We start from the raw sequence: 26,510 nt of genomic DNA on the forward strand, positions 1-26,510 counted from the left end.
TGATCAATATGCATGTTCCAACTGCAGGAAGTCAGTCAGTTGTAGACAAAGTTGTAGACCTTACACACTTTTCATTGAGACAGACTGAAATGGTCTTGGGGCTTCATGAAAGACATTCCAGGAGAGAGAGACAACCGCTTATAAAGACAGATGGGTCCAGTCACTTGCTCTGGTTTTATGACTAAACCATCTACCAGGGTTTCCATTGGATGAAATAACTTGGATTAAGTGATTGCATCTTTCGGAGAGCGGGGGCATTGGGCAGTGAAGGGTGCCACTCAAGCTGCGGGGTGTGTTGGCTCTACCTGAACACACCACTGTTCAGGTAGACTCGAAGCCGCAAGACGGCTGGAGCCCTGTGTCTGAGCCAGACTAGGGTTACTGGCTCCGGCTGCAACAAGGTGTTCACAGAGAACGAGAAAACGATTACTGCTCTTGCCCTTCCCGAGAAACTGGAACTTGGAATTTGAGTAAGACAACGTTGAATAGCTCCCTCCACGGGTGTAGGTGTGACATCAAGGTGAAACGGAAAAGCGATAGTTTCACGTGGCTGAAGTGTGAATTGGTGATACAACCTTCTTAGTTGATGGGAGAATATTCTGTGCAGTTTAGGATCTCGGAGTGTGGCTTCCAGCAAAATCTAAACGCTGTGGAGAAAACCCAACTACCGTTGGCAGCGAAAAAGCACCCCCTCCCTTTAAGAGTTGAAGGCATGGTCTTAAGCCGCTCGAGCCAGCTTCAATTGGTACCTAGTTCGCTTAGTGGGCTGCCACTCTGTTATCTCCTCCAGATTTCCCGCTCACGACCATCTCACCTCCCGAGTCCCTGGGATACAATCAGGTCGACGTTGCTACCGCTTTGGAAGCAAGACCCACTTTGACACCCGTGCTCACGCCCGCGGTGAACGAGGCGCAACTTCACGCTTTGCTGCCGCACGGCTCGCGATCGCATTGTCTCTCCGACCGCACGAGGGACGGTTGTGATCCTTGTTTTATTTTAAAGGCAAGGAGGGAGAGGGGTGGACAGGGGCTGATGTCTGACATGGCGAATCCGTTTTGAAATAAAATCCGACCCGATGCTTACTTTGTCGCTGGCGGCAACACACACACACACACACACACACACACACACACACACACACACACACACACATTGCCAATCAATTTGACCGGAGTCCCGCCCCGGCGCGTCACATGCGGCTCCCCAGTCAAACAGACAGTCAGAGAGACAAGGAGAGAGGTGGTGCTGTTTGAGGGTTGAGTGCACGCGTCTGTGACCCGGCCGGGAGGGGTGCTCGGCACTGAGCATTCACACCTGAGAAAGCGCAAGAGGAGAGACAAGAGGCAAGACACCGTCCTCCCCACACCCTCCGCTCCTGGATAAAGCCTGCCAGCTCCCGGGGACCGCGGCGGCGGCGGCGGCGGCAGGATGGCTCGCTCCGCCGCCCCGGCGATGCTGTCGGCGAACGGCTTCGGCTTCCCGCCGCAGAATTTCGCTCGGGTGGTGGTGTGGGAATGGCTGAACGAGCACGGCCGCTGGAGACCGTATGGCGCGACCGTGTGTCACCACATCGAGAACATCATCAAATGCAATGCCAGGGGGAGCGTTGTGCTGGGACAGGCGGACGCTCAGCTCTCGCCTTATATCATCGACTTGCAATCCATGCATCAGTTCAGGCAGGACACAGGTTAGTGACACTTTCACCTTCCGTCTGCTGTCACAACTCCCTCAAAAAACACACACAAATAACCACACCCACTTCCTGTGACATCCCTCTCCCCCTGGAAACCCGAAAATGTTTTATTTTTTATCATTCATTTTATGCACGGGTACCAAATACAAGTGGTTGCCGGTGTCAATCGGAGACCGTGCTTAAGTGGTTCCAACGCAGCATTGGCAGTGCATACGAGGGAGATCAATGGGCGTGCGATCAATGTGGCTTCACACCCAACATACGAGCTGCTCCCGCGTACAATGGCAAACACGGCTCCCCGGGGGTATCGAGTTTCAAGGGAGCTTCCCATATGACACATTCCATGTGTCTGTGGGTGAGATTTATGTCCTTAGTGCGGCAAAATATCAATTGCAGGGTTCTCTAGCCTCCCACAGCCCCTCGCCCGCCCGCCATCCCAAAATGAAGCCCCCCCCTTTCCCATACCCTATCTGTCGCTTGCTCTCTCTCTATCTCTCTCTCTCTCACACACACACACACACACACACACACACACACACACACACACACACACACACACACACACACACACACACACACACACACACACACACACACACACACACACACACACACCGCGAGTCGTGTTTCAGATTGAGTTGGCCATCCGTCCAACATCTGCAGTAATGTCAGCGTGTTTCCACTTTAGTTGCGCTGGGTTTTGCTCGGAGGTGCAAGAGCTGCAGGCTCGATAAGTGAGGAGATAATGTTCTGGTTGCGTTGCGTGCCGAATATTATTATCATGCCCAGGCCCTTTTTGTTGGAGAACTCCGCTCAACAAAATGGTGTTCTGCGCGATGTGCGGTTGTGGTTGCTCACCCGGGTAATCTTGGGCTTCGGGGGTGAAAGAGACGGGCGCCAGTTAGCGTTACGGGTACTGGATCCATTCTTGAGAAATCTGGCGCAGCGGCACCGCAATATTCAGTAAAGTCATCCGAAGATTAATTCAGTTGAAGTGACGGATAATGGCCCGTGTCTGACCTCGATAGAGTTGGTGAATAGGCTGTCAAAAGAACCTGAGACAATTGAAACGCATTCTTCTGATCTATCTTTGCTCCCATGATAGAGTGGCGACATATGTGCAGCTTTCTGGATAATCTAGGCATAGTGTTAAACATATAAAATGCCGTGCATTCTTTTGGATTTTGGACTGAGAGTTGACACTCTCTAAATATTTGAAGTTCATTCTGAAACTGTTTATATGACGATAATTCCAGCAGCACTGTACTCCCTGTTTACTGTGCAGAGACAGGAATAAGTCTTCCAAATTTATGCCATCACATCGCATGAAATATTTTTGGCAAGGTTAGTTGATTTACTACAGGAATAGATAGAGGCTGCCTTTGTTTTACCCTGATGCTGAAAACAAAATAACCCAATAACACAACAATCTGAAGTAATGTGGCTGCCACTGACTGCACTGATGTGGTGGCCACGGTGAAGCCTATCGAATGCCAAGTCATCTTTCTGATACAGTTGATGCATGCAAGTAGCTTATCTTCTCAAGGAAATGCAGGTGATTATCAGATCATGTCAAATAGATAATGCAGTGACTGGGGGATGAATCTCAGAGCTACAATGAGTCTAGTCTTGATTTTATCTCCAGATTTTGCCCAGAGTAGCAATAAGTAACAGCTATGAGCCAGCTCTGAGAAACCACTCATTTCATCATTTCTTTTTTTCCCATTACAATGCCTCCCCTCCAGTGCTGTTGGATTGGAAGTCACAGTGGTGAAGTAACCTTGTGTCTTCATCACTGAACTGATCTGATGACCTCACTTTGTTAACAGCAGAGTGCAAGATACCATATAGGTGCCAGAGGTTTGGTAATGCAACATATGTTCAGATAGTGATGGATCTGAAGATGAATCTTGGGCTACCATATATGAACTTTGATAATAAATTTACTTTGAACTTTTCTTCACCCCACCCAAGCCTTTAATTTTCTCCAGCTTCCTAACCCAGTGAAATATCTGTCATGCTTAACTATCGACAGTTGTGTGTCTTCAGTCACCAATGTTCCTTCCACAGGTCTCTCTGCTTCTCTATCTCCCTTTCTTCCTTTGGTGTTACTTTGATATTCAGCCCAGATATATAATCTCTGACATGTTTTGACTAAACCCATTGAAGAATCAAGGGACATTCTAATGTTAAGGGGAAGGGTGCTACACATGAGTCATTTAAACAAGATAAGAGCCCATGGTGTAGCAGGAAATAAATTAGTACAGATTAAAAATGGACTGACTGACAGAAGGCAAAGAGTGGAAATAAAGGGGGACTTTTCTGGTTGGCTGCCGGTAACCATTGGTGTTCTACAGGGGTTGTTGTTGGTGCCTCTATTTTTTACACTGTATGTTAATGATCTGGATGATGGAAATGATGGCTTTGTGGCCAGGTTTGTGGACAATACAGATCTGGGTGAATGAGCAGGTAGTGTTGAGGAAGCAGTGGGTCTGCAGAAGGACTTAGACTGATTGGGAGAATGGGGAAAAATGGAATATAGTGCAGGGAAGTGTATGGTCATGCACTTTGATAGAAGGAGTAAAGGCATAGACTATTCTCTAAATCAGGAGAAAATTTTAAAAAAATCAGAGGTGCAAAGGGAATTGGGAGTCCATGTGCAGGATTCCCTGAAGGTTAACTTGCTGGTTGAGTTGGTGGTAAGGAAGGCAACTGCAAAGTTAGCATTCATTTTGAGAGGGCTAGAATATAAAAGCAAGCACATAATGCTGAGGTATTGGTCAGACTGCATTTGGAGTATTTTGAGCAGTTTTGGACCACTTGTATGAGAAAGGATGTGCTGGCGTTGGAGAGGGTCCAGAGTAGGTTTGCAAGAATTATCTCAGGATTGAAAGGGTTAATGTATGAGAGGCATTCGGTGTACTCAACTGGAGTTTAGAAGAATGAGGTAGGATCTCATTGAAACCTACCAAATATTGAAAGGACATGGAGAGGTGGAAGAATCAAGGACCAGAGGGCACAGGCTCAGAACAGAATGGCCCTTTAGAACAGAGATGAGGAAATTCTTTATCCAAAGGTTAGTGAAGCTATGGTATTCATTGCCAAGATGGATGTGGAAGCCAGGACATTGGGTATCTTTAAAGTGGAGTTGATAGGTTCTTGACTAGTAAGGGCATTAAAGGAAGCAGTGAGAAGGTAGTGAGGGGAGGAAGGGCTGCATTGTATTAGTTGCTCGCAATATGAATGACCAATGTTAGCAACACGTTGCAGAAGGAAAATTCATTTCAGGGACATGCTGACACATTATTCGGAGATTTTCCTTAACTTCATACCCTGCAGATTCATTCTGCTGGGTTTTACTAGCACGGGATTACTGTTGTCAAAGGATCCTGATTCGCAGATAAACATTCAGTAACTTGCCTTTCAAAAGAAAATCTGGGCATTTAATACTTGTGGGGGGGGGGGAGTTTACTCAAATACACTCTAGCGTTTTAAGAAAAATTATTAGAGCATCACTTTTATTTTGAGGTTCATACCAAAACATTGAATTTATTTTTCTTAACCACTGATTCTGATTTGACAGGATTAATCCATCTACGCACAGATACTAAAGAGTGTTGTAAAAGCTGAAATTGAAGTATTCCTCATTGGTAACAATTTGTTTAAATAACTTGGAAGATTTTCAAAGTAAATTTTTTTGATGCCATTTTCAAACATTATGCCACTATCATTTCAACGTGAAACCTGGAACTCAAGACAAGGTTGGCTTGGGGCTTTGATTCCAATTTAAAAAAAACAGACTGTAGCTTTCTTCATCTTAAATTCAGAGTTCAAAGTACATTTATTGTCAAAATATGTATGCAGTATACAACCTTGAGATTAGTCTTCTTGCAGACAACCACAAAACAAAGAAACACCTTAGAACCTCTTTAGAATTCAGATCGGCAAACAGTGAATATGATAGAAGTGATGATCACTCCACAATGCCTGTCAGTAAGTTAGCTACCAGTTTTACATGTAAACAGTCCGAAACAGTTTAATATTCATTGTGGAAATCACAAGTACTTTTAAAAATGGGCACTATTTAATATTATGTATCTAACTTTCTGAGTTACACTGTAGACAGTATTGGCATTTTGTTTTAAAGTTTTATGTGCCCTGTAAGCAGACAATACCATGGAAAAGGCACTGTAGGCAAATTTTGATGCATGTTGTTACAGTCAGAATATTCTGGTATAACCGAGGCTCGAATATTAACTTCATATTAAAATTGAATATTAAACTCTTGAACGATGCTTATGAGGCCAGAGTGCTTGTTATTATTAATTTTGGTTGGAAATTGTTCTGAAGGGTGCAGTATTACTTCAGTGAGAAATGGTCATAGCAGACTTCATTTGAAGATAAAACTATTCCAAGATAAATGCAGCAAGTTGTTATTGTGACAGCCATCAATTGACTTGATATGTTTATTTATTGTATGCAGTAGGACGGAATTCGGTACAAAACCGGGACATAATGTTGTGCGCCCTTTGATTCTGCATTTGCATCTGTGTAAATGTAATAGCAAGCTTTATCACCAAGGGACTCTTTTTAGCCAAGTCTCCTCCAGGCAGACTTTACTGGGCCTGGTGATGGGACAGAATTGGTGGTTGATGGCTGCTGAATAAGCTTCCAAATACTTTGAAAGGATAATATGACTCTGGCTTTACTGGAACAACTATCGAGTGCTGTTCTTAAAGAGAAAACACGAGGAAATCTGCAGATGCTGGAAATTCAAACAACAACACACACAAAATGCTGGTGGAACACAGCAGGCCAGGCAGCATCTATAGTTAGAGAATTCAATGTTTCAGGGATGGGGTAAGAAGTGGAGGACTTCTCTCACTTCTGTTAATGCCCCTCCTCCCCTTCTTACCCCATCCCTGACATACTTAGTTGTTTGCCTGTTCTCCATCTCCCTCTGGTGCTCTCCCCCCTTTCTTTTTCCTGAGGCCTCCCATCCCATGATCCTTTCCCTTCTCCAGCTCGGTATCACTTTCGCCAATCACCTTTTCCAGCTCTTAGCTTCATCCCACCCCCTCTGGTCTTCTTCTATCATTTTGCATTTCCCCCTCCCCCCACTACTTTCAAATCTCTTACTATCTTTCCTTTTGGTTAGTCCTGACGAAGGGTCTCGGTCCGAAATGTGGACAGCGCTTCTCCCTATAGATGTTGCCTGGCCTGCTGTGTTCCACCAGCATTTTGTGAGTGCTGTTCTCGTAGTTTTGCTTCTTTCCTCACCAGATCAAATTATACTCAGTGGCCACGTTATGAGGTACAGGAGTGAAACCTGGTGTGGTCTTCTGCTGCTGTAGCCATCCCCATCAAGGCTGGACATGTTGTGTGATCACAAGTGCTCTTTTGCACACCAGTGTTGTAACATGTGATTTTTTGAGTTACAGCTTGAACCAGTCTGGCCATTCTCCTCTGATCTCTCTCAGTAACAAGGTGTTTTCTTACACAGAACTGCTGTTCACTGGATGTTTTTCTCTGTAAACTCTTGAGAAGTGTTCTCGATCCTTTTTTTTGTCATGGATACCACTAACCGAGGGGTCGGCAGACCCCAGGTTGGGAACCCTGCTCTAGAAACTGTTGTGTGTGAAAATCCAGGAGATCAGCAGTTTCTGAGATACTTAAACAAGCCCGTCTGTGACCAATGATCATTCCATGGTCCAGGTTCCTCAGATCACATTTCCTCCCCATTCTGATATTTGGTCTGAACAGCAACAACAACTTAATGTGTCTTGACCATGCCTGCATGCTTTTTTATTGCATTGAGTTGCTGCCACATGATTGGCTGATTAGATATTTGCATTAAGGAGAAGGCATACCTAATAAAATGACCACTGAGTGTACACGGCAACTGAAATTGCCTTAAAATGTTGTGTGTGTGTGACTCAACATCCTGTTTGGCAAATGGAGTGTATCAGAGTGGCCCAATGTCAAGTCTGGTACTGGGACTCTCAGTGACCAGTGTATTGAACCATGCATTTCTGATTGCTGTTCTATATTTATGTTTCCTATTTTGTGCTTGAACACCTACTAAAAAGTAAGTTGAGTAATAACATAGGAATGATTGATACATTCAATAACATGGAATTAATGCTCAATGCAATTACGCTGCTTTGGTGATCAAAGTATGTATAAACAGGTATTTAACTCTTCCTAAATCCCATCATAGAATTAAAGTCATTTTTCATTAAGACTGGAAACATAGATTATAATTACAACATTTGTTTAAAGTATCTATGGCAAGAACTACTTAATCTATTTATTATTATTTTTGTATTTGCACAGTTTGTCTTTGTCTTCTTTGGGACATTGATTGCTTTTCAATCATCGTATGCAGTTTTTCATTGAATCAACTCAAATTCTATGTTCTACTGTGAATCCCTGCAAGAAAATGAACCTCAGGGTAGTATGCGGTGAAATTATTTACAAACTTTGATTATAAGTGTACTTTGAACTTTGAATACTTGTGCCCCAAAACTTCACTCCTGTGTCATATGAAGCGCCACGCCAAACTGAAGCTGCACCCCTTTCTCAAACAAAAGCTGTAGAAAATAAGGGATTTCAGGCATAAGTTTAGGCAGTCAAATGTATCACTGTAAGAAAGAGTATAAAGATCAGTTTGTGGATATGTTTCCCCACTGCTTGAATCTGTTTGCTTTCTCAACCCATGAAATGTTGCAGATGGTGATTGAGGGTGCCTGTGTAACAGAGGCTCAAAGTGCAAATAATTCTTAATGCTCTGGCCATGAGTAAAGGACATTTGCTTTCTGTGTGGTAGCTTGTGAAATTCTTGAGGATTTTTAAAAAACCATTAGTACTTGGAGCACCAATGGTTTAGTCTATAGATAAATAGGATTACTTTTGTGGGAAAGAAGGTGCTGCATGTGCAAAATGCTGGAGGAGCTCAGCAGGTCAGGCAGCATCAATGGAAAAGAGTAAATGGTCGATGTTTCAGGCCAAGACCCTTCACCAGGATTTCCAGTATGTGCAGATTTTCTCGTGTAAAAGGTAATGCTGATTTGTTTTGATCCTTGGAGACAATGTAGAAGGAATGCTGCCTGCTAGTAAAGCAGCTTACATTGACGACATCAAGACTAACTTTCTTTGGTCCAGCCTTTAGGTTTATATACTGTGAACCAAATTCAAATGAACAAGCAAACTAATAACTATAGTATCAAATGATGAATTCCAATCTAAAGTAATTGTTATTGAATCACATTTTTCAGGATTGTGTGTTCTTTTAAAAATGTAATGAGTTGTTCAGCCAATGAAAACAGAGCAAACAAAGTCTGACCAAAATGGTGGTGAGCACTTTTGGAATTGTAATAATGAACACAGCTGGAGCTATTTGTTTTGCAGTTGGAATTGTGTCACTTTGCAAAGATATTTTTACATTTTTATTGTAGATCCCAAGTGCTCAAGCAGCGTAATGTTCTGCTCCATAATTGAGGCTTTACTGAATTGAAATTAGTAATGTAGATAGAAGGTTTTGCTTGACTCTAAGGCCAGACATTTACAGGATATTTAATGAATTGAAACTAATCTTTTGTGTAAACAAGTGCAAGTAGATTGAAGGAAATGATTTGGAAGTGAATGGAATCCTTCCTCAAATTTAATTGTTCCAAGTGCTAACAAAACATAGTCTTCCTTTGTTTCTATGATGGATTCTTTAACTCTCAATTATAAATTTATGAGGATTATTATACTTTGCCAAGATTCCATGTTGTAAACGTATGGAGAGCATATCCCTGTTCAGTAAACATAATTTTCTCCTTCAGTAAATTAGATCTGGAATGTGTGTTCAGTTTTCCAAGATATCTTTCATGACACATTGGAAGAATGTTGATATTCCCTTGTTTCAGTTTATATAGATACAGGATAATCATTATTTGTGGTTAAATTCAATCCCTTTATCTTCTATTTGTTCACCAAATGGGTCGTCACATCTATCAATGCTTATTGTTTACAACTGTCTTTTAAGTTATTATCTTTGTCTGAAGTTTCTCAGGGCATAGGCATTACAGAAAAAAAGGTACATCAGGCATATCAAGTCAAGTTTATTGCTATTTAACTAAATACATGTATATAACCATATAATCTATGTAGAAGCAAGACAATGTTTCTTCAAACCAGGCTGTAAAGCACATATCTGGCTAATTCCCAGGAAATGGTTATGTGTGACTGGTTCGGCATGTTCACCCTGTTCTAGTAACCCTATCATTTTGTTCAGAATGGCTGAATTTGTTTAGAATGGTTTCTACAATTATTTTCCTTTATAAATATGTTTTTATTTCCTTGACCTTTCAGAATTACTTTTTGTGGTTGTTAATGGTTGTTAATGTGTAACTTAATGCAAAGAATTGATAATGCCAGGCTGTCATTTAACTCTTGCTCAATGAAAATTGGGGTATTTTTGCTGTGGTCATTTCTTCTTATCAACTCAACCATTAAGATAAGGTGGAAAATCCATCAATTTGTTTATTCTGGGTCAGAGCCCAGGAATACTAAATGATTATTTTCCCTTTTTTAAAAGATTAGACTAACATATTTTGTTACTAAGAAATTGCAGATGTATTACGAGTTGCTATTTTCACTTTTTTTTGTAGATTGTAAACAACCTTTGCATAATTGCCACATGATATTAATGGGGAATTAAAGAGCAACCAAGGGTGGAGTGGGGGAAGAAATAAAGTGTTCGTGCCATCAGGGCTAGTTGAGGAGCCGAGCTCTGGTGGAACAGCAAATCATTTTCCATTTGAGTCAAGTGACCTGTTTCAATGTTCTATATTTCTTATTATGTTAGTAGATAGTCCCAAATCCTTTTCCATAATCTGCTTGGAAGCACACATTACTTAGAAAATAATGTGACATTTGTGCTGGTGTGGCAGATTTTCTAGCCCAGCCATGGCGTAATGAAGGTTGGGAACCCTTGTTCCAGACCATAGGAGATGTTATTCCTATTAATAACCCCAGCACATTTTTAGGTTACTTTTTTTATCCACTTATTACACAGTAGCATTAGAAACTTTATGATGATCAGTAAATTAAGCAGAGGAAACAGTACTCCAGTGAGCTGAAAGAGAAGCAGGACCCTTGTGAGTGTAAAGTGAGAGCAGGAAACAGCAACTGTTGACTCAGATGCTGACTCGTTGGCACTCATTGGGCTAACAGATGCTGGAGCTTTAGTGTATGGATTGATAGGTCACTGACAATGTGTTCAAAATCACTGGGATACTTGTGTATTAATGGTTGTTCGACATGTTCTCTACTTTCAAGCTTACTACTTAATGCCTGTTTTGCCACTGGCATTTAGAGCAGCAATAAAGGTCCTCCATCTCTGGCGGTGTTCAGGGCTTCCTTCATTGTGTCAGTAGCTTTCTCTCGGTTTTCGCTCTTGTCGGTGATGCAAGTCCCGGGTGGAGACTCAGGAATACCGTCACACACTTCATTGATGTTTCCGTAACAGTTCTGTTTTATTAGTCAGGGTTGTTAGCCCTGAGCTGAACCCCTAAACCTGGAGGAATGGTGGGCCACTCTTAGTCTGCCCTCTACTCTTTGACTTGTTTGGCATGGGTGACCCCACCAAGAGCCAAAGCATAAAGCCCTGACTCCACCCAGCACAGCTCTCCGGGTCATTGAGGCATGCAAACCTCTAAACCCTACGACAAGGCTGTGGTCCTGTAGGAGGGCTTTTAAGCTTGGTATTATATTGAAACAATGTAATGTTTCATTTTGTGGTTATAATTTTTGTGTTGTGGTTTTCTTATCATTATTTATCAGTAATTGGCACTGATTTCACTTTGCCTCAGTCATTTGTCATCAATATTTCTGCAATAATCTTGAAGTTTTATTTGTTTGACTATAATCATCCCCAAATCTGTTGTGGTGTCTTGTGATGCTGAGGTACATCCTAGGATGCGCTGGGACACATCATCAGTGATGAAACCTGCGGTCATCAGATGTCAGTCACCCTCACCCAGGTGACCCAGCCAAGGTTGAACAGGCTTGTGTCCCAGCAGTGTTGGTCCACGGGCCACACCTCTTGATCCTTGGCCATCTGGAGGCTCGCTCAGCAGCCTCTGTGACGGTCCTGATAGCTCTTTGCCAAGGAGAGGGTAGGATCTGCACAGTGAGCAGCCAGCAAAACCTCTAACACCCTACCCTGCTAGGTAATAAGGATAGAAGATGCTGTAAACATTCACCAGGAAGTTATCCATTTTCTGATATTAATCTCAGATTTCCAGCAGTGCTAAATTTGTTTGATTTTCATGACGTGGGGTAATGCATGGTCGCTCACAAAGCTGTCACATTCTGAACAGTACTTTTTGTGCACAGTTTGCAGGGCCTGAGTATCATCAGCAAGTACACTGTTTATTGCCCATGATTAAATGACTTTGAAGGTAGTAATGAACCACTGCTGTCCTTTGAGTGGAGGTTCTTCCATAGTGCTCTCAGCGACTGAGATTCAGGACTTAATACCAGTAATGATAAAGGACAGATGTTGCATTTACAATTTGGACGTTGCATGACTCGGAGGGGAACCTGCAGATTATTGTGCCACCCATATCATTCCTAGTGGTGGTCATGGGTTTTGCATGAGAGCATTTTAGATAGATACGATAAATACAAGCATGCTTTTTCCACTGAGAAGGGTCCTGATGAAGGTTCTCGCCCTGAAATGTCAACTGTTTATTCATTTCCATGGATGCTGCCTGACCTGTTGAGTTCCTCCAGCACTTTGAGTGTTGATTTTTCCACTGAGGTTGGGTAAGACTAGAACTAGACGTCATGGGTTAAGGGTGAAAGATGAAATGCTTAAGAGGAACATGAATGGAGATTTCTTCACTTGGAGCAGGGGTTCCCAACCTGCTGTTCGGGGATCTCTCAGTTAATGGTAGGGGTCTGAGGCATTAAAAAAGGTTGGGAACCCCTGACTTAGAGAGTGGTGACAGTGTGAATTGAGCTGCCAGTCGAATTAGTGGACTTGGGTTAATTTTCAATATTTAAGAGAAGTTTGGATAAGTAAAAGGATGGGAGAGCTATGGAGGGTTGCAGTCCAGGTACGGGCCGGTGGGTTTAGGCGGAATGATTGGCATGGACTAGATGGGCTGAATGGCCTGTTTCTATTCTTTAGCACTCCATTTTCTGGATAGTACACCCTGCACCCTTTTCACTTTGTACAGGGAATTAATGCACTGGGTGGTTAATTGGGTGCCATTTGTGTGGGCAGTTTTTGGGTTTCTTGAACACTGTTGGTGTAGCTCTCATCCAGGCAAGTGAAGAGTATTCCATGATTCTCGGACTTGTGCTTTGCAGGAGGTAGAAATTGAAATGAGCTCCTCCAGCAAAAAAAAAATCTCTGATCCACTCCTGAACCATTAGTATTATATTGAACTACTGGTGACTGCCAGGATGCCAATGGTGGGGAGTACACAATGATAATATCATTGAATATCATGGTTACGGTGTTATGTTCCCATTTCTTGGGGGTGGTAATTGTCTGGCACGTCTGTGGTACCAGTGTTGCTTGCCACTTAACATCTCTAGCCTATTTGATGTTTGGGTCTTGCAGCATGCACATAAGGGCTGCTTCATTTGCCGAGGAGTTGTGAATGGAAATCAAAATTCGTGTAATGGTCAGTTCGCATTAGCAGTTCTGCCACTGGGGGTGGGGGGGGGGGGGGAAGGAAAGTTTTTGAAGGTGGGCCGGCCTTGGACACTGTTGAAGGTTGGGTTGGCCTTGGATGCAGTTGAAGGTTGGGCTGGCCTTGGATGCGGTTGAAGGTGGGTTGGCCTTGGATGTGGTTGAAGGTTGGGTTGGCCTTGGACGCTGTTGAAGGTTGGGCTGGCCTTGGACGCTGTTGAAGGTGGGCTGGCCTTGGACGCTGTTGAAGGTGGGCTGGCCTTGGACGCTGTTGAAGGTGGGCTGGCCTTGGACGCTGTTGAAGGTTGGGTTGGCCTTGGACGCTGTTGAAGGTTGGGTTGGCCTTGGACGCTGTTGAAGGTTGGGTTGGCCTTGAATGCTATTGAAGGTGGGCTGGCCTTGGACGTGTTGGTGGGCTGGCCTTGGACGCTGTTGAAGGTTGGATTGGCCTTGGACGCTGTTGAAGGTTGAGTTGGCCTTAGATGCTGTTGAAGGTTGGGTTGGCCTTGGACGCTGTTGAAGGTTGGGTTGGCCTTGGACGAGGTTGAAGGTGGGCTGGCCTTGGATGAGGTTGAAGGTGGGCTGGCCTTGGACGTGTTGGTGGGCTGGCCTTGGACGCTGTTGAAGGTTGGATTGGCCTTGGACGCTGTTGAAGGTTGAGTTGGCCTTAGATGCTGTTGAAGGTTGGGTTGGCCTTGGACGCTGTTGAAGGTTGGGTTGGCCTTGGACGAGGTTGAAGGTGGGCTGGCCTTGGATGAGGTTGAAGGTGGGCTGGCCTTGGACACGGTTGAAGGTTGGGTTGGCCTTGAATGCTATTGAAGGTGGGCTGGCCTTGGACGTGTTGAAGGTTGGGTTGGCCTTGGATGCTGTTGAAGGTTGGGTTGGCCTTGGACACTGTTGAAGGTTGGGTTGGCCTTGGACGAGGTTGAAGGTGGGCTGGCCTTGGACGCGGTTGAAGGTGGGCTGGCCTTGGACGCGGTTGAAGGTGGGCTGGTCTTGGACGCGGTTGAAGGTGGGCTGGCCTTGGACGCGGTTGAAGGTGGGCTGGCCTTGGACGCGGTTGAAGGTGGGTTGGCCTTGGACACTGTGCTGAGGAACTCCTGTGGTGGGAATGTTAACATCTGGCGATCATAAACATCTTCTGTACTTTTCCAACTAGAATCTACTATGAAGAGAATTACTAATGATGATAATTTGGACATAAAGTTTTATTAATTGACAAGGCACAGCAGTCGCTATATAAAATAATCTGAACATTTATCATCACTGCATGGTAACTGAGATGAGCACTTCTAACAGTGACTGTGCCATATAAATTTAATCTAGAGAACAAACAATCTAATAGAAGAATCTTGAACATGCATTTTCATGATGTAATCTTTTAATTTCAATAAAGACCAAGTGCACTTTTCAATTGTATCCAGCAGCCACTAAATGAAATTTGGCTGCCCGTGATGCTCATTCATGCCCATTTACTTGACGGATCCATGATGGCATACTCAATCAAATGCTGCCTTGGTGTTGAGGGCAACCACTCTCACCTTCCTTCTGAAATCGAGTGATTTTGTCTGTGCTTGGACTACAAGCTTTGGTGAGATTTGTCATCGAGTGTTCCTGGTGAAATCCATACTGGGCAATAGTGAGCAGGTTATTGGTGAATAAGTGCTGTTTGATGACATCTTCTATGGCATCCTCTTGGCCTCATCTATCACTAAGGTGGACAGTAATCAATGCTTTGAGGCTGAGAAAGGTGTTATTAAAATTACAAATCATCCTTTCTGTCTTCAATATCCATCTGTGCAGCTATAATCTAAATGCAAAGTAACTCACACAAAATGCTGGAGGAACTCAGCAGGTCAGACAGTGTCTACGGAAAAAAATAAAGAGTCAACGCTTTGGACTAAGTCCCTTCATCAGATTTCCAGCATTTGCTGAATCTCTTGGTTGGGGTTGTGCATCTAAATGCAAACACTTAATTTAAATCAACGGGCATAAATGGGAAAGGTTCTAGTGGTTGGAGTCGTACAAAATAAGAAGATTGTGGTTAGAGGAGTTCCTCAAGGTAAGTTCTCTCAAGTTCAGATGGACTTGTTTACCTTCTTCCAGTTCTTATGAAGGATCTCAGGCCAGAAGTGTTAGCAATTTCCCTTTCCACAGAGGCTGCCAAATGATTTCAGGTTTTCCAGCATTTTCTGTTTTTATTTCAGATTTCCATCGTCTGCAGTTTTCTGATTTTCATGATCAAGTAACTTGTGTTCAAAAAATTATTTTTTCCTCATCACCTATTTGGCCATCAGAAGGCATGTTAATGTTGCAAAATCTTGAAATTTAAAAGCCTGTGAATGACCTTGATCTCTCTTTTCGTACCTGTTTTTTTCATTGCTGGTATCTAGTATCACCATTCTGGTAATACATCACTATTCTCTCTATCTACCAATATCCTTTCTTTGAAGTAATATGGAGGACAAAAAACGCAAAGCAGTACTTAAAATTAGGGCCAATGGTTGTGTACAAGTTTTCCTGTTTACTGATGCAGAATTCTATGTACATAGAAACATAGAAAACCTACAGCACAATACAGGCATGAGATTACTTTAGAAATTACCTAGGGTTACCCATGGCCCTCTATTTTTCTAAGCTCCATGTACCTATCCAAAAGTCTCTTAAAAGACCCTACTGTATCCGCCTCCACCACCGTTGCCGGCAGCCCATTCCACTCTCTGAGTAAAAAACTTACCCCTTACATCTCCTCTGTACCTACTCCCCAGCACCTTAAAACTGTGCCCTCTTGTGTCAGCCATTTCAGCCCTGGGAAAAAGCCTCTGACTATCCACACGATCAATGCCTCTCATTATCTTGTGCACCTCTATCAGGTCACCTCTCATCCTCCGTCGCTCCAAGGAGAAAAGGCCGAGTTCACTCAACTATTCTCATGAGGCATGCTCCCCCAATCCAGGCAACATCCTTGTAAATCTCCTTTGCACCCTTTCTATGGTTTCCACATCTGTGGTGTTTAATTGCCTTTTTCCGTCAACAGTCCCATCCATCGAGAGCTCTGGAAAATCTTTTGTCATTCTGCAGATTGAAGGTCAAGACTTCAGATGTAATTGGCTGAGGGATAATTGGACCAGGAAGTGCAGTCTCTCAATTCCCATGCAGGTCATACACCAGGGGATGGTTCAATTACTGTGACGAGTTTACAAAAGCAATTTCTATTGTAGATGTGGATGTAACAATTTAGAATGGGGTGGGTTGATGGGAAGTGCATGCTTTCCTAGATCTTGTTGTTTCATTAAAGTTTCATTTCAGTTTTGTTAGTATTTTTATTTTCTGCTTTCTAGAGTCATAAAGTCAGAGAAAAGTACAGCACAAAAACTGGCCTTCAGCCCATCTAGTCCATTCTGAAATAATTTAAGTTGCAGACTCCCATCAACCTGTACCTGGACCATAGCCCTGCTGTACATGGACGTACCTATCTAAACCAGTTAGACATTGAAATCAAGCTCACATGCACCATTTGTGCTGGATGCTTGTTCCACATTCTTATGAACTTCTAAGAGAAAAAAATTTCCTCTTGTGTTCCCCTTAAACTTTTCACCTTTCACTGTCAACCCATGACCTCTGGTTGTAGTCTCACCCAGCCTCAGTGGAAAAACTCTCCTTGCATTTGCCCTTACTGTACCCCTCAGAATTCTATCAAATCTCCCCTCAGTCTTCCACATTCTAAAGAATAAAATCCTAACCTATTCAATCTTTCCTTATAACTCAGGTCCTCCAGACCCCGCAACATCCTTGTAAATTTTCTGTGTAGTCTTTCAACCGTATTTACACTTTCCTGGTAGGTAGGTGACCAAAACTGCAAACAAGACTCCAAATTAGGCTTCACCAATGTCTTATACAACTTCAAAATAACATCCCATCTCTTGTACTCAATACTTTGATTTATGAAGGCCAATGTGCCAAACGCTGTCTTTACGACTCTATCTCATTCTCATTTACATGTTGAGATTAGTAGATTAGTGTCTCAATATATCTGTTGACTATTGTGTTTAGAAAATACTTGCTTGACAAATTTCATACCTGTTAATTTGTTCCCAGTGATCCCATATCAATCAGCTTATTCCAATTTTGTGCTACTCATGGTTTTCCCAAAGCAATATCAAATGACTTTAATGGTTATGTCCTCGATTCTTCCTGTTTCAAAATCAGGATTGTTTATTATCACTCTCTTAAATGATGTGAGTTTTTTTTTTGGTGTCAGCAGTATAGAGCAAAGACACAAAATTACAATAAATTATATAAACAGTGCCGAAGGAAAATGAACATGTTCATGAGCCATTCACAAAATCTGATGTGGGAGTCTAATGGCAGTAACGGAAGGAAATGTCCTCGATAGCGAGGTGCTTGGTTATAAGCGCCTCCTTCGTGAGGCACTGCCTCTTGAAGGTGGTCAGCAGGTTATGCCCACAGTGGAACTGGCTGAGTCTGCAAACCTCTGCAGCCTCTTTGAATTAGAGCTTCCATACCAGGCTTGATCCAGACAGCCAGAATGCCCTCCAGCATCCATCCATAGAAGTTTGCTAGATGCCTCAGTGAATACCTGATCTCCTCAAACTCCTAACAAAATAGTGTCACTGGTATGCCTTCTTTGTAATGTACATCGGAGGACAGATCTCTGAGATGTTGACACCCAAGAACATAAAGCTGCACATCCTTTCAACTGCAGACTACCCAATGTGTCTGTTCTCCTGATTTCCCCTTTCTGAAGTCCACAATTAATTCCTTAGTGTTGCTGACTTTGAGTTGCTGCGACACCCCTCAACCAACCACTCTTGTCTCACTCCTGTACACTTCCTTGTCACCATCAAGATATTTTTCCAACAGTGGTGTCATCTGCGAATTTGTAGGTGGTGCTTGAGCTGTGCCTAGCCGCACAGTCATGACTGTGGACGGAGTAGAGCAGTGGGCTAAGCATGCATTCTTGAGATGGGCCAGTGTTGATTGTCAGCGAGGAGGAGATGTAAGCACTGATCTGCACTGTGTGGTTTCCTGATGAGGAAGTCAAGGATACATTTGGAGAGCAAAGTACAGAGACCAAGATTTAAAAGCTTGGGTGATTAATATTGAGATGATGATGATATTGAACGCTGAGCTGTAATTGATTAACAGCAGCCTGACATACAAAGCAGCACACACAACATGCTGGAGGATCTCAACAGGCCAGGCAGCATCTATGGAAAAGAGTAAACAGTCCACGTTTTGGGTTAAGACCCTCCTTCAGCCTGAAACATCGACTGTTTACTATTTTCCATGAACACTGCCTGACCTGCTGAGTTTCTCCAGCATTTTGTGCGCATTGCTTTAGATTTTCATCATCTGCAGATTTTCTCGTGTTTGTGGGAGCATCATGCTTTCCTGTTTATAGGTGTTCTAAACTAGAATGGAGAGCCAATGAGATAGTGCCAGCTGTAAACCTGTTGTGACAGTAGGAACATTGCCGTGAGTTCGGGTCCTTGTTCAGGCTGGAGTTAGTTCTTGCCATCACCAATCTGTTGAACCACTTTGTCACAGTAGATGTGGGCGTATATATGTATTATGAAGTTTTGCCAGCCTTGAGCTTTCAGTAAAGCAATATTAATATTGCAGGAGTGTCGCAGGTACTGTATCATTTAGGAATTCCTGTAATTACACTTCTCTGAAAGTGAAACATTATTTATTGTGCATAATGGGAATTGGTACATAAGCATATAATTGTAACTGCAGAAGGCTTGCAGCTGATGTATATGAAGTCAGAACCAATTGTAGAAGCTGAAAGGATAATATATCTGGTTGAAATGAGAATTTTGGGTGGCTAAGTATGTTATTAATTAATTTATAGTTCCATTGACTATAATTTAAAAAATTATTTTTGTATTCATTGATTCCTGCATCGGCTTTGATGATTTTAAAAGTAAAAATCCCTTCAATCTTAGGAAAATCACAAATTAGATCAAAAGTGCCAATACTTTGAGGTTATTATTCCTTGCAAAGTAACTGTGGAGATAATAATCTTCTGGAAATGAAAACAGTGCTTACTTCCTTCAATAAAAATGACTTGAAGATATTTATGCATGACAAGATATTCAAAAGCACTAAGCAGTGATGCGACTGAAGTTTACAAAACTGAGAGTAGTCCAATGTTGTATCTAAAATACAGAAACATAACACTTATGAATGCTAAGTGAATAACACAGATACATACTATGCATTCTTTATACAATATTGATAATATTGTGAACTATATCATGAATACTCCATTGACTTGTGCATTCTTCTACAAGTGATACAGAGTTATGTCCTGGGATGTGCTGGGACAGATCATCAGTGATGTTACCTGGGGTCATCAGGTGTTTAGGTTTTTTTGCTCTCACCTAGGTGATCCATACAGGGTTGATCAGGCCCTGGTTTGTGTTTCAGTAGCTTTGGTCCATGGATGACACTTCTTGACCCACAACCATCTGGAGGCTTGCTCAGCAGCCTCTGTGACAGTCCTGATGGCTCTTTTCTTTGCAGCCCCCACAATGCCAAAGAGAGATTAGGTTCTGCACAGCAAGCAGCCAGCAATACTTCTACACTCTACTTCTCTAAGCTCACAATGTGCCCTCCACCCCTGTCTCGGGCATGGCTCTACCAGCTCTGGGTATTTGGCCTTCTTGCACAACTGCCCCCTCAATTCGGTCTTTCCAAGGAACTCAGTTCTACCATAGCCACCTGCTTTGAGGTTTCTGACAGAGTGACCATCTCAGGCCTCAGGGATGATGATGAAGCGATCAATATTTATATTAAAAAAGTGCATTTATGATGAAGTCATACTGGAATTAGATCATCAGTTTAAAAATGCAGCGTGTAATTTGGTTAAATTATGCAGCTCGAACATAATGAAATAAATGTACAACAGAATCTGCATTTTAGGTTTTCAATCAAATATGATTAAACTGACTTTTGTGATATATAGAAATATTTTGAAATTTTCATTCTGTTTTTCTTCAACGCAATTGCACCTTTGTGGTTAAAACTTTACTGGAAGTGCACTCAAAGTATTTTGAATGTTCATTTTGAAATGATATTGCAAACACTTGTGGTGCATTAAGTATTAATCAGGTAGAATATGAAACAATAATTATGTAAATGATTGATACTTTGTGAGGTAGACATAATGATATGATGATAAGTGTATTTCTGATTGCAATGCTAAAAATCGAAAACAATTGCAATCCATACTTTCTTGGATATTTAGTATCCTCTTAAATAGAGTAATAGAAATTTTTTAGGTATTTTCTCTGCTTAGATGTCATTTGCAAATTTTTGATCCTCTATAACTATACAAGAAACTGTTGATTTTTGAAAGATATTACTAATGCCTGCACAATCTCTTCCCAGGGTTCTGAAAGAGGTAGGTGGTGTATTTCATCTGGTCCAGGTGACTTATCTACCTTTAGACCTTTCAGTTTCCCAAGCACCTTCTCCTTAGTAATAGCAACTACATTCACTTCTGCCCCCTGACACTCTTGAATTTCTTGCATGCTGCTGTTGCCTTCCACAGTGAAATACAATATTTGTCCACCATTTCCTTGTCCCTCATTACTACTCTCTAGTGTCCAATATCTACTTTCATCTCCCTTCTATTCTTTATATATCTGAAAAAGTTCTTTGTATCCTCTTTGGTATTATTGGCTGGATTATCTTCATATTTAATCTTTTCTTTCGTTATAGTTTTTTTAAAGTTGCGTTTTGTTGGCTTATAAAGACTTCCTAGAACTTCCCACTCGATTTTTCTGTATTATATACCCTCTGTTTTGTTTTTATGCTGTCTTTGGCTTCCCTTGACAGTCACAGTTGCCTTCTCCTCCCCTTAGAATACTTCTTTGTCTCTGGGATGTATCTATCCTGTGCTTTTTGAATTGCCCCTAGAAACTCCAGTTATTGCTGTTCTGTCATTATCCCTTCCTATCAACTTCGGCCAGCTCCTCTCTCGTACCTTTATTCCACTGTAATATGGGTACATCTGACTTTATCTTCACCATCTCAAACTGCAGGTTTATTACACAATACTAATCCAAAATTGCTTTTCCCCTAGTGGGTTTAACCACAAGCTGCTCTAAAGACACCTCATAGGTATTCTACAAATTCCCTCTTTTGAGTTCTGGTGGCAATCTTGATTTTTCCAATTTACCTGCATATTGAAATCTCCCATGACTATCATAACATCACCCTTTTTACATGCTTTTGCCATTTCCCATTGTAATTTATATCCCACAGCCAGAGTACTGTTCGGGGGTCTGTGTGTAATTCCCGTTAGGGTCTTTTTACCCTTGTAATTGCTTACATTCTACAAGGATTCTACATCTTCTGATCCTATGTCACCTCTTTCTAAAGATTTGATTTCTTCTTTCATCACCAGAGCCACCCTTTCACCCTCTGCCTACCTGCCTGTCCTTTCATTACGTTGTGTATCATTGAATGTTGAGTTCCCAACTATGATCTTCTTTCAATTATGACTCCATGATTCCCACATCATAAGACCATAAGATATAGGAGCAGAATTAGGCCATTAGGCTTTTTGTCCCAGTCATACTTTCCCCAGAAGAGATCCCAATGATCTAGAATTCTGAAATCCTGCCCCCTACACCAGTTCCTCAGCCACATAGTCACCTGTACTATTATCCTATTGCTGTCTGTGGTTCTGGGAGGAATCCAGAGATTACTACCTTGGAGGTTCTGCTGCTCACTCCCTATACTCACTGCCCAGAACCTCTTACCCCTTTCTACATCTGTCATTGGCGCCAATGTGCGCCACGACCTCTGGCTAGTCACTCTCCACCTCAAGAATTTTCTGCAGCCGCTCTGAGACACCTTGGACCCTAGCACCTGGGAGGCAACTTTCCATCTTGGCTTTTCATTCATGGCCACAGAATCTTCTGTCCATCCCCTATCACTCTGCCTGACTTTACCCTTTCCTTCTGAGCTTCAAAGCCAGTCAGAGTGCTACTGGTCTGGCTGCTTCTGCTGTGCCCTGAAAGTTCATCCCCCCCCCCAAGCAGAATCCAAAGGGGTATACTGGATGCTGAAGGGAATGGCCACAGGGGGCCCCTGCACTGACTGCATACTCCCTTTACATCTCCTGGTGGCCTGCACACTGGGTGTAACTATCTCGGTAGAAGTCTCACCTATGAAGTTTTCAGCCATCCAGCTGCAGCTCCAGATTCTTGACCTTGTCGGTCCGAAGCTGAAGTTGGGTGCACTTCCTGCAGGTGTAGTCATCATGGAGACCGTTAGGTACCCTGAGATCCCACACCTGACAGGAGCGCTTCAACACTTTGGTGATGTGGTCGGTCATGGCGGGGGTCTCAGGAGGGGACAGAGAGAGAGAGAGAGAGAGAGAGAGAACTGATGATCTCGGAGGGGTGATCCCCTGGGAGGAGGTTGATCGTGCATTTGTGTGGTCTGTGAGGCGGCAGGGTGCTGACTTCCTTTTCACTGAGTCATGGTATTCCTGTGGGAGATTGAAGTCGAGGGCTTCCTCCAACTCTCACCCCAAAGGATGTCCATCAACGGCCATGATGCAGAAGGCATGACAAATAGACTTGGTAGGGAGTCCAAATTGCAAAACGGAGTCCAGAATCTAACAGAACCTCCTGTGCGTGTAGAGCCGTCAGGGTCTGGAGAAGGACAGAAAGAATGAGCCAGGCAACGGTGGTGGAACGAGGAGCTGGTGGAGAGCTTACTGGATAGACAACCCCTTGTCTTGATCTGATGGTGCCCTTACCTGGATACATTTGGGGTGTTAGTGATCGGCTGCTCCGTAGTAAGAGCACAAGATTTTTCTCCACCAACACTCGGGCTCTTGGGGGTTAAGGGAGCTCCCCCCAGCTGCATTGGTTCTGGAGGCACTGCTGATGAGGGTTCTGCAGCCTGAAATGGTCCTGGGAAATGAACTGGGCTTCTGACTGATGATCCAGAGAATTGTTCCATAAGATGCTTGACAATATCAGAGGGCCAAAGTGATGAGGGTTTTGAGGTCAGTGGGCATCTCTCAGGCAGACAACTCTGCCCTCCCTCCCCACCCCCACCTTTCAAATCTACTCCTCAGCCTGTTTTCTCCAGTCCTGCCAAAGCGTTTCAGCTGTACTTTTTTTCCATAGATACTGCCTGGCCCACTGAGTTCCTTCAGCATTTTGTACGTGTTTCCTGGGTAGACAGCTTGCCTTTCGAGCACGCTGAGAGGCCATGGTGGTAATGGGCCAGCAACCCTTTAACATTCCAGCCACACTCCGCCACGAGGGTCCTGAATTCAGCCGTGTAATCCAGCACAGAGCGTGAGCCTTGATGTAGGCAAAGTATCTACTCCTCTGCTTCTCTTCCACTTCCCGGGTGGCCAAAAACCCAGCACACCTCAGCGGTGAATGCCTCTTATTTATTGGCTTTTTTGTCCTGGTTGTTGGCAGCCCAGGTCAGAGCTTGTCCAGAGGAGAGAGAGGTGACAAAGGCAATCCTGGCTCCGTCCATAGAATACAGAGATGGGTGGAGCTCGAGGGTAAGAGGCACTGGGATAGGAAGTTCTGGCATTGAATTGGTGATCTGTTGAAGCATTTTGAGCATTGGGACTCTGAGGGAAGGTTTAGATTGGTGCATGGTTGCCGTAGTGAGGCAGAGAGATGGTCGAGGGTGGCAAGCAGATGTTCAGTGGTTTCCTGCTGCTTCTGGATGGTGTCTTTGTGTCATTGGATGACTCCCTTGAGGCGAGCAAACTCTGCTGGGTTGATCGCTGGTTTACTCATCCCATCAGGAAACATAGAGGAGGCTTGACCCGAGAGGAGAACAGCGGAGGCAACTTAACAGTGAACACTAACTTTAATAATGGACTACAAAGTAACAAGGCACAAGGGGGCCACAAAACAAGAGAGAACAGATTCTAAACACAACACACAACAAGGTAACTGGAGGCTAGGAGCAACTGGTTGAAGCCAGCTGGTTCGCTGGGTGAACAAGGACTGTGGATGAGAACTGGGTTTAAATAGGCTGCAGGTAATCAGTTGGAAACATTGGCAGGTGAGTTATGTCAGCCGGGTGGAAATTGGGAGGTGCCTACCCATACAGGCCTGACAAGGCTGGCAAGTTGGAATAACCATATTCATAGAGTTGATACTTTTCTCAATCATAAAACTCTTAGAATTGTTTAGAAACATTACCTATGGATGTTTGAAATTCATGTAACTTCACAGCAGTACATGAAAATTCTAGTTTTTGATCCTATAAGCTCTAGTAAACTACACATGTGCATAATTTCAATAAGAAAAAAATAGCAACAATGACAACACCAAAGTAAACAAGTTGTAATTATGTCATTGAATAGATGCCTTGATTCTATTTGTTATTTCTGGTGCCCATTCATTTCCATGATGATGACTTTAAGATTGAACTGTGTGTGGCTGGAGAAGTGCAAGAGAAATTAGTAGCATTCCATTCCATAGTACTATTCTTTGCTTCATTGAATATAGGATCAGAAAGACATGGGACTTGTGTAAACTTCCCAGCTGAAAGTAGACACGTTACAGGAAACCACCCACTTAGGTTTATTTTTAATTGGGCTGAAATTTACACAAGAGGAATGGTACTGAGTATTAATGTTACATTCTCAAATATGATGACCCAATAGTGTGTAATTGGGCTGATCTATGCCAGTGTGTGAGAATTTTGGATGGCTTAACTGAGGGGCAATTATTTATAATGGCTTAACAAAAGATTCCTCCTCAACTTACAGAAAGGAACACCCCCACAGACAAATAAAACAAGGTTTTATACAGAACTGGGTTACATCAATTTACGTTCTTTGCACCCTGATTAAAAATTCATGAATATGCAGATTTGATTTCTGCACTGCGCCAACCTGATTACCAGTTTGCCTATAGGCTTGCTGCTTGAGTACTAGAAATCACTCTCTTCCTTTTCCAGCTGCATGCTTTACCGAAGTCCAGTGATTCCTTCAGATTCCTTCAGCTTTCAGCCTAACCTGAGACTTGCTGTTGTGCAGTATGTTAAGCCTGGTTTGATCCAAAATAATGGATATCTTTATAAACCTACTTAACATACAAGTTCCATTGCAAGACTGAAGGGGAAAGGAACTTGTTGAACTGTAAAACTGTTTAACTTTACACTGCATGTTATTTAGAATAGCTTTGCCAATGCTCTATTATAATGTCTCTATACAGAAACATAATACATTTATTTACTTTTTTCTTTACTGAGATACAGCACAGAATAGGCTCTTCTGCCCTTTGAGCAGTGCTGCCCGGTAACTGACCTATCCCTAGCCTAATCATGGGACAATTTACAATCACCAATTAACCTATAAAACGGATACATCTTTGGACTGTAGGAGGAAACTGGAGCACCCGGAGGAAACCCATGCGCTCACGGGGAGAACAGTCAGCAGCGGGAATTGAACCCAGGTCACTGACACTGTACAGCGTTGTGCTAACCACTATGCCTCTGTGTCATCCTTTTTATGTGAAAAATTACTGAATAGGTATTAAATCTGAGATCTACAAAGAGTTCACATTAAAATTTACCAGTTTAACAACTTCACAATAACCAAACTTAATACGTTCACTGTGATACAAATGAAATTCTTATGTATTTGTCCTTTTTCTATGTTGGAAATGTAAAATGGTTGTAATTACCATTTTAGTAGTAATCACCTTTGGTTGGGAGCATTTTGCCCACCTGCACCAAGCCAATGGGTGCATGCAAGGGAAAAGAATTAGAGAACTATACCTCTCCCTTCTGCTTCCACACACCTCTGATGGGCCATGGGGCTCCTTTAAATTCTAACTACTGAACCTGCCACATACTCCAGATTATAGGCAGAGTAATGGGGTTTTTACATTCCATTTCTTTTTAATTTCTTTCTCTCTGCTTCACACAAGCTGTTTGTAATACTGCCCCTGTAAATTAATCATTTGAATTTCTTAGGATGTACTTTGAGATAAAATGCTTGTTTTAAAACTAGTTTACCAACCCCAGTTGTAATTGTATAGCTTTTCCTGGTGTTTGAGTACAGAACATTTACACTTCAAGGCTTGA

At 42.8% G+C, this 26,510-nt stretch overlaps 1 protein-coding gene across 2 annotated transcripts in view; it reads left to right on the forward strand.

The window, feature by feature from the left end:
• The first annotated feature begins 1,224 nt into the window (after positions 1 to 1,224).
• The window catches only part of LOC132404079 (E3 ubiquitin-protein ligase DTX1-like), a 294,674-nt gene continuing 269,388 nt past the window's right edge, over positions 1,225 to 26,510 (forward strand). For both annotated transcript variants that reach the window (XM_059988088.1, XM_059988089.1), the window contains exon 1: positions 1,225 to 1,687. In XM_059988088.1, coding sequence (XP_059844071.1) covers positions 1,429 to 1,687 — 259 coding nt within the window. In that variant the 5' untranslated portion in view covers positions 1,225 to 1,428. The remainder of the gene's footprint in view (positions 1,688 to 26,510) is intronic.

The sequence above is a fragment of the Hypanus sabinus genome, chromosome 13, assembly GCF_030144855.1.
Source record: "Hypanus sabinus isolate sHypSab1 chromosome 13, sHypSab1.hap1, whole genome shotgun sequence".
NCBI classification, from domain to species: domain Eukaryota; kingdom Metazoa; phylum Chordata; class Chondrichthyes; order Myliobatiformes; family Dasyatidae; genus Hypanus; species Hypanus sabinus.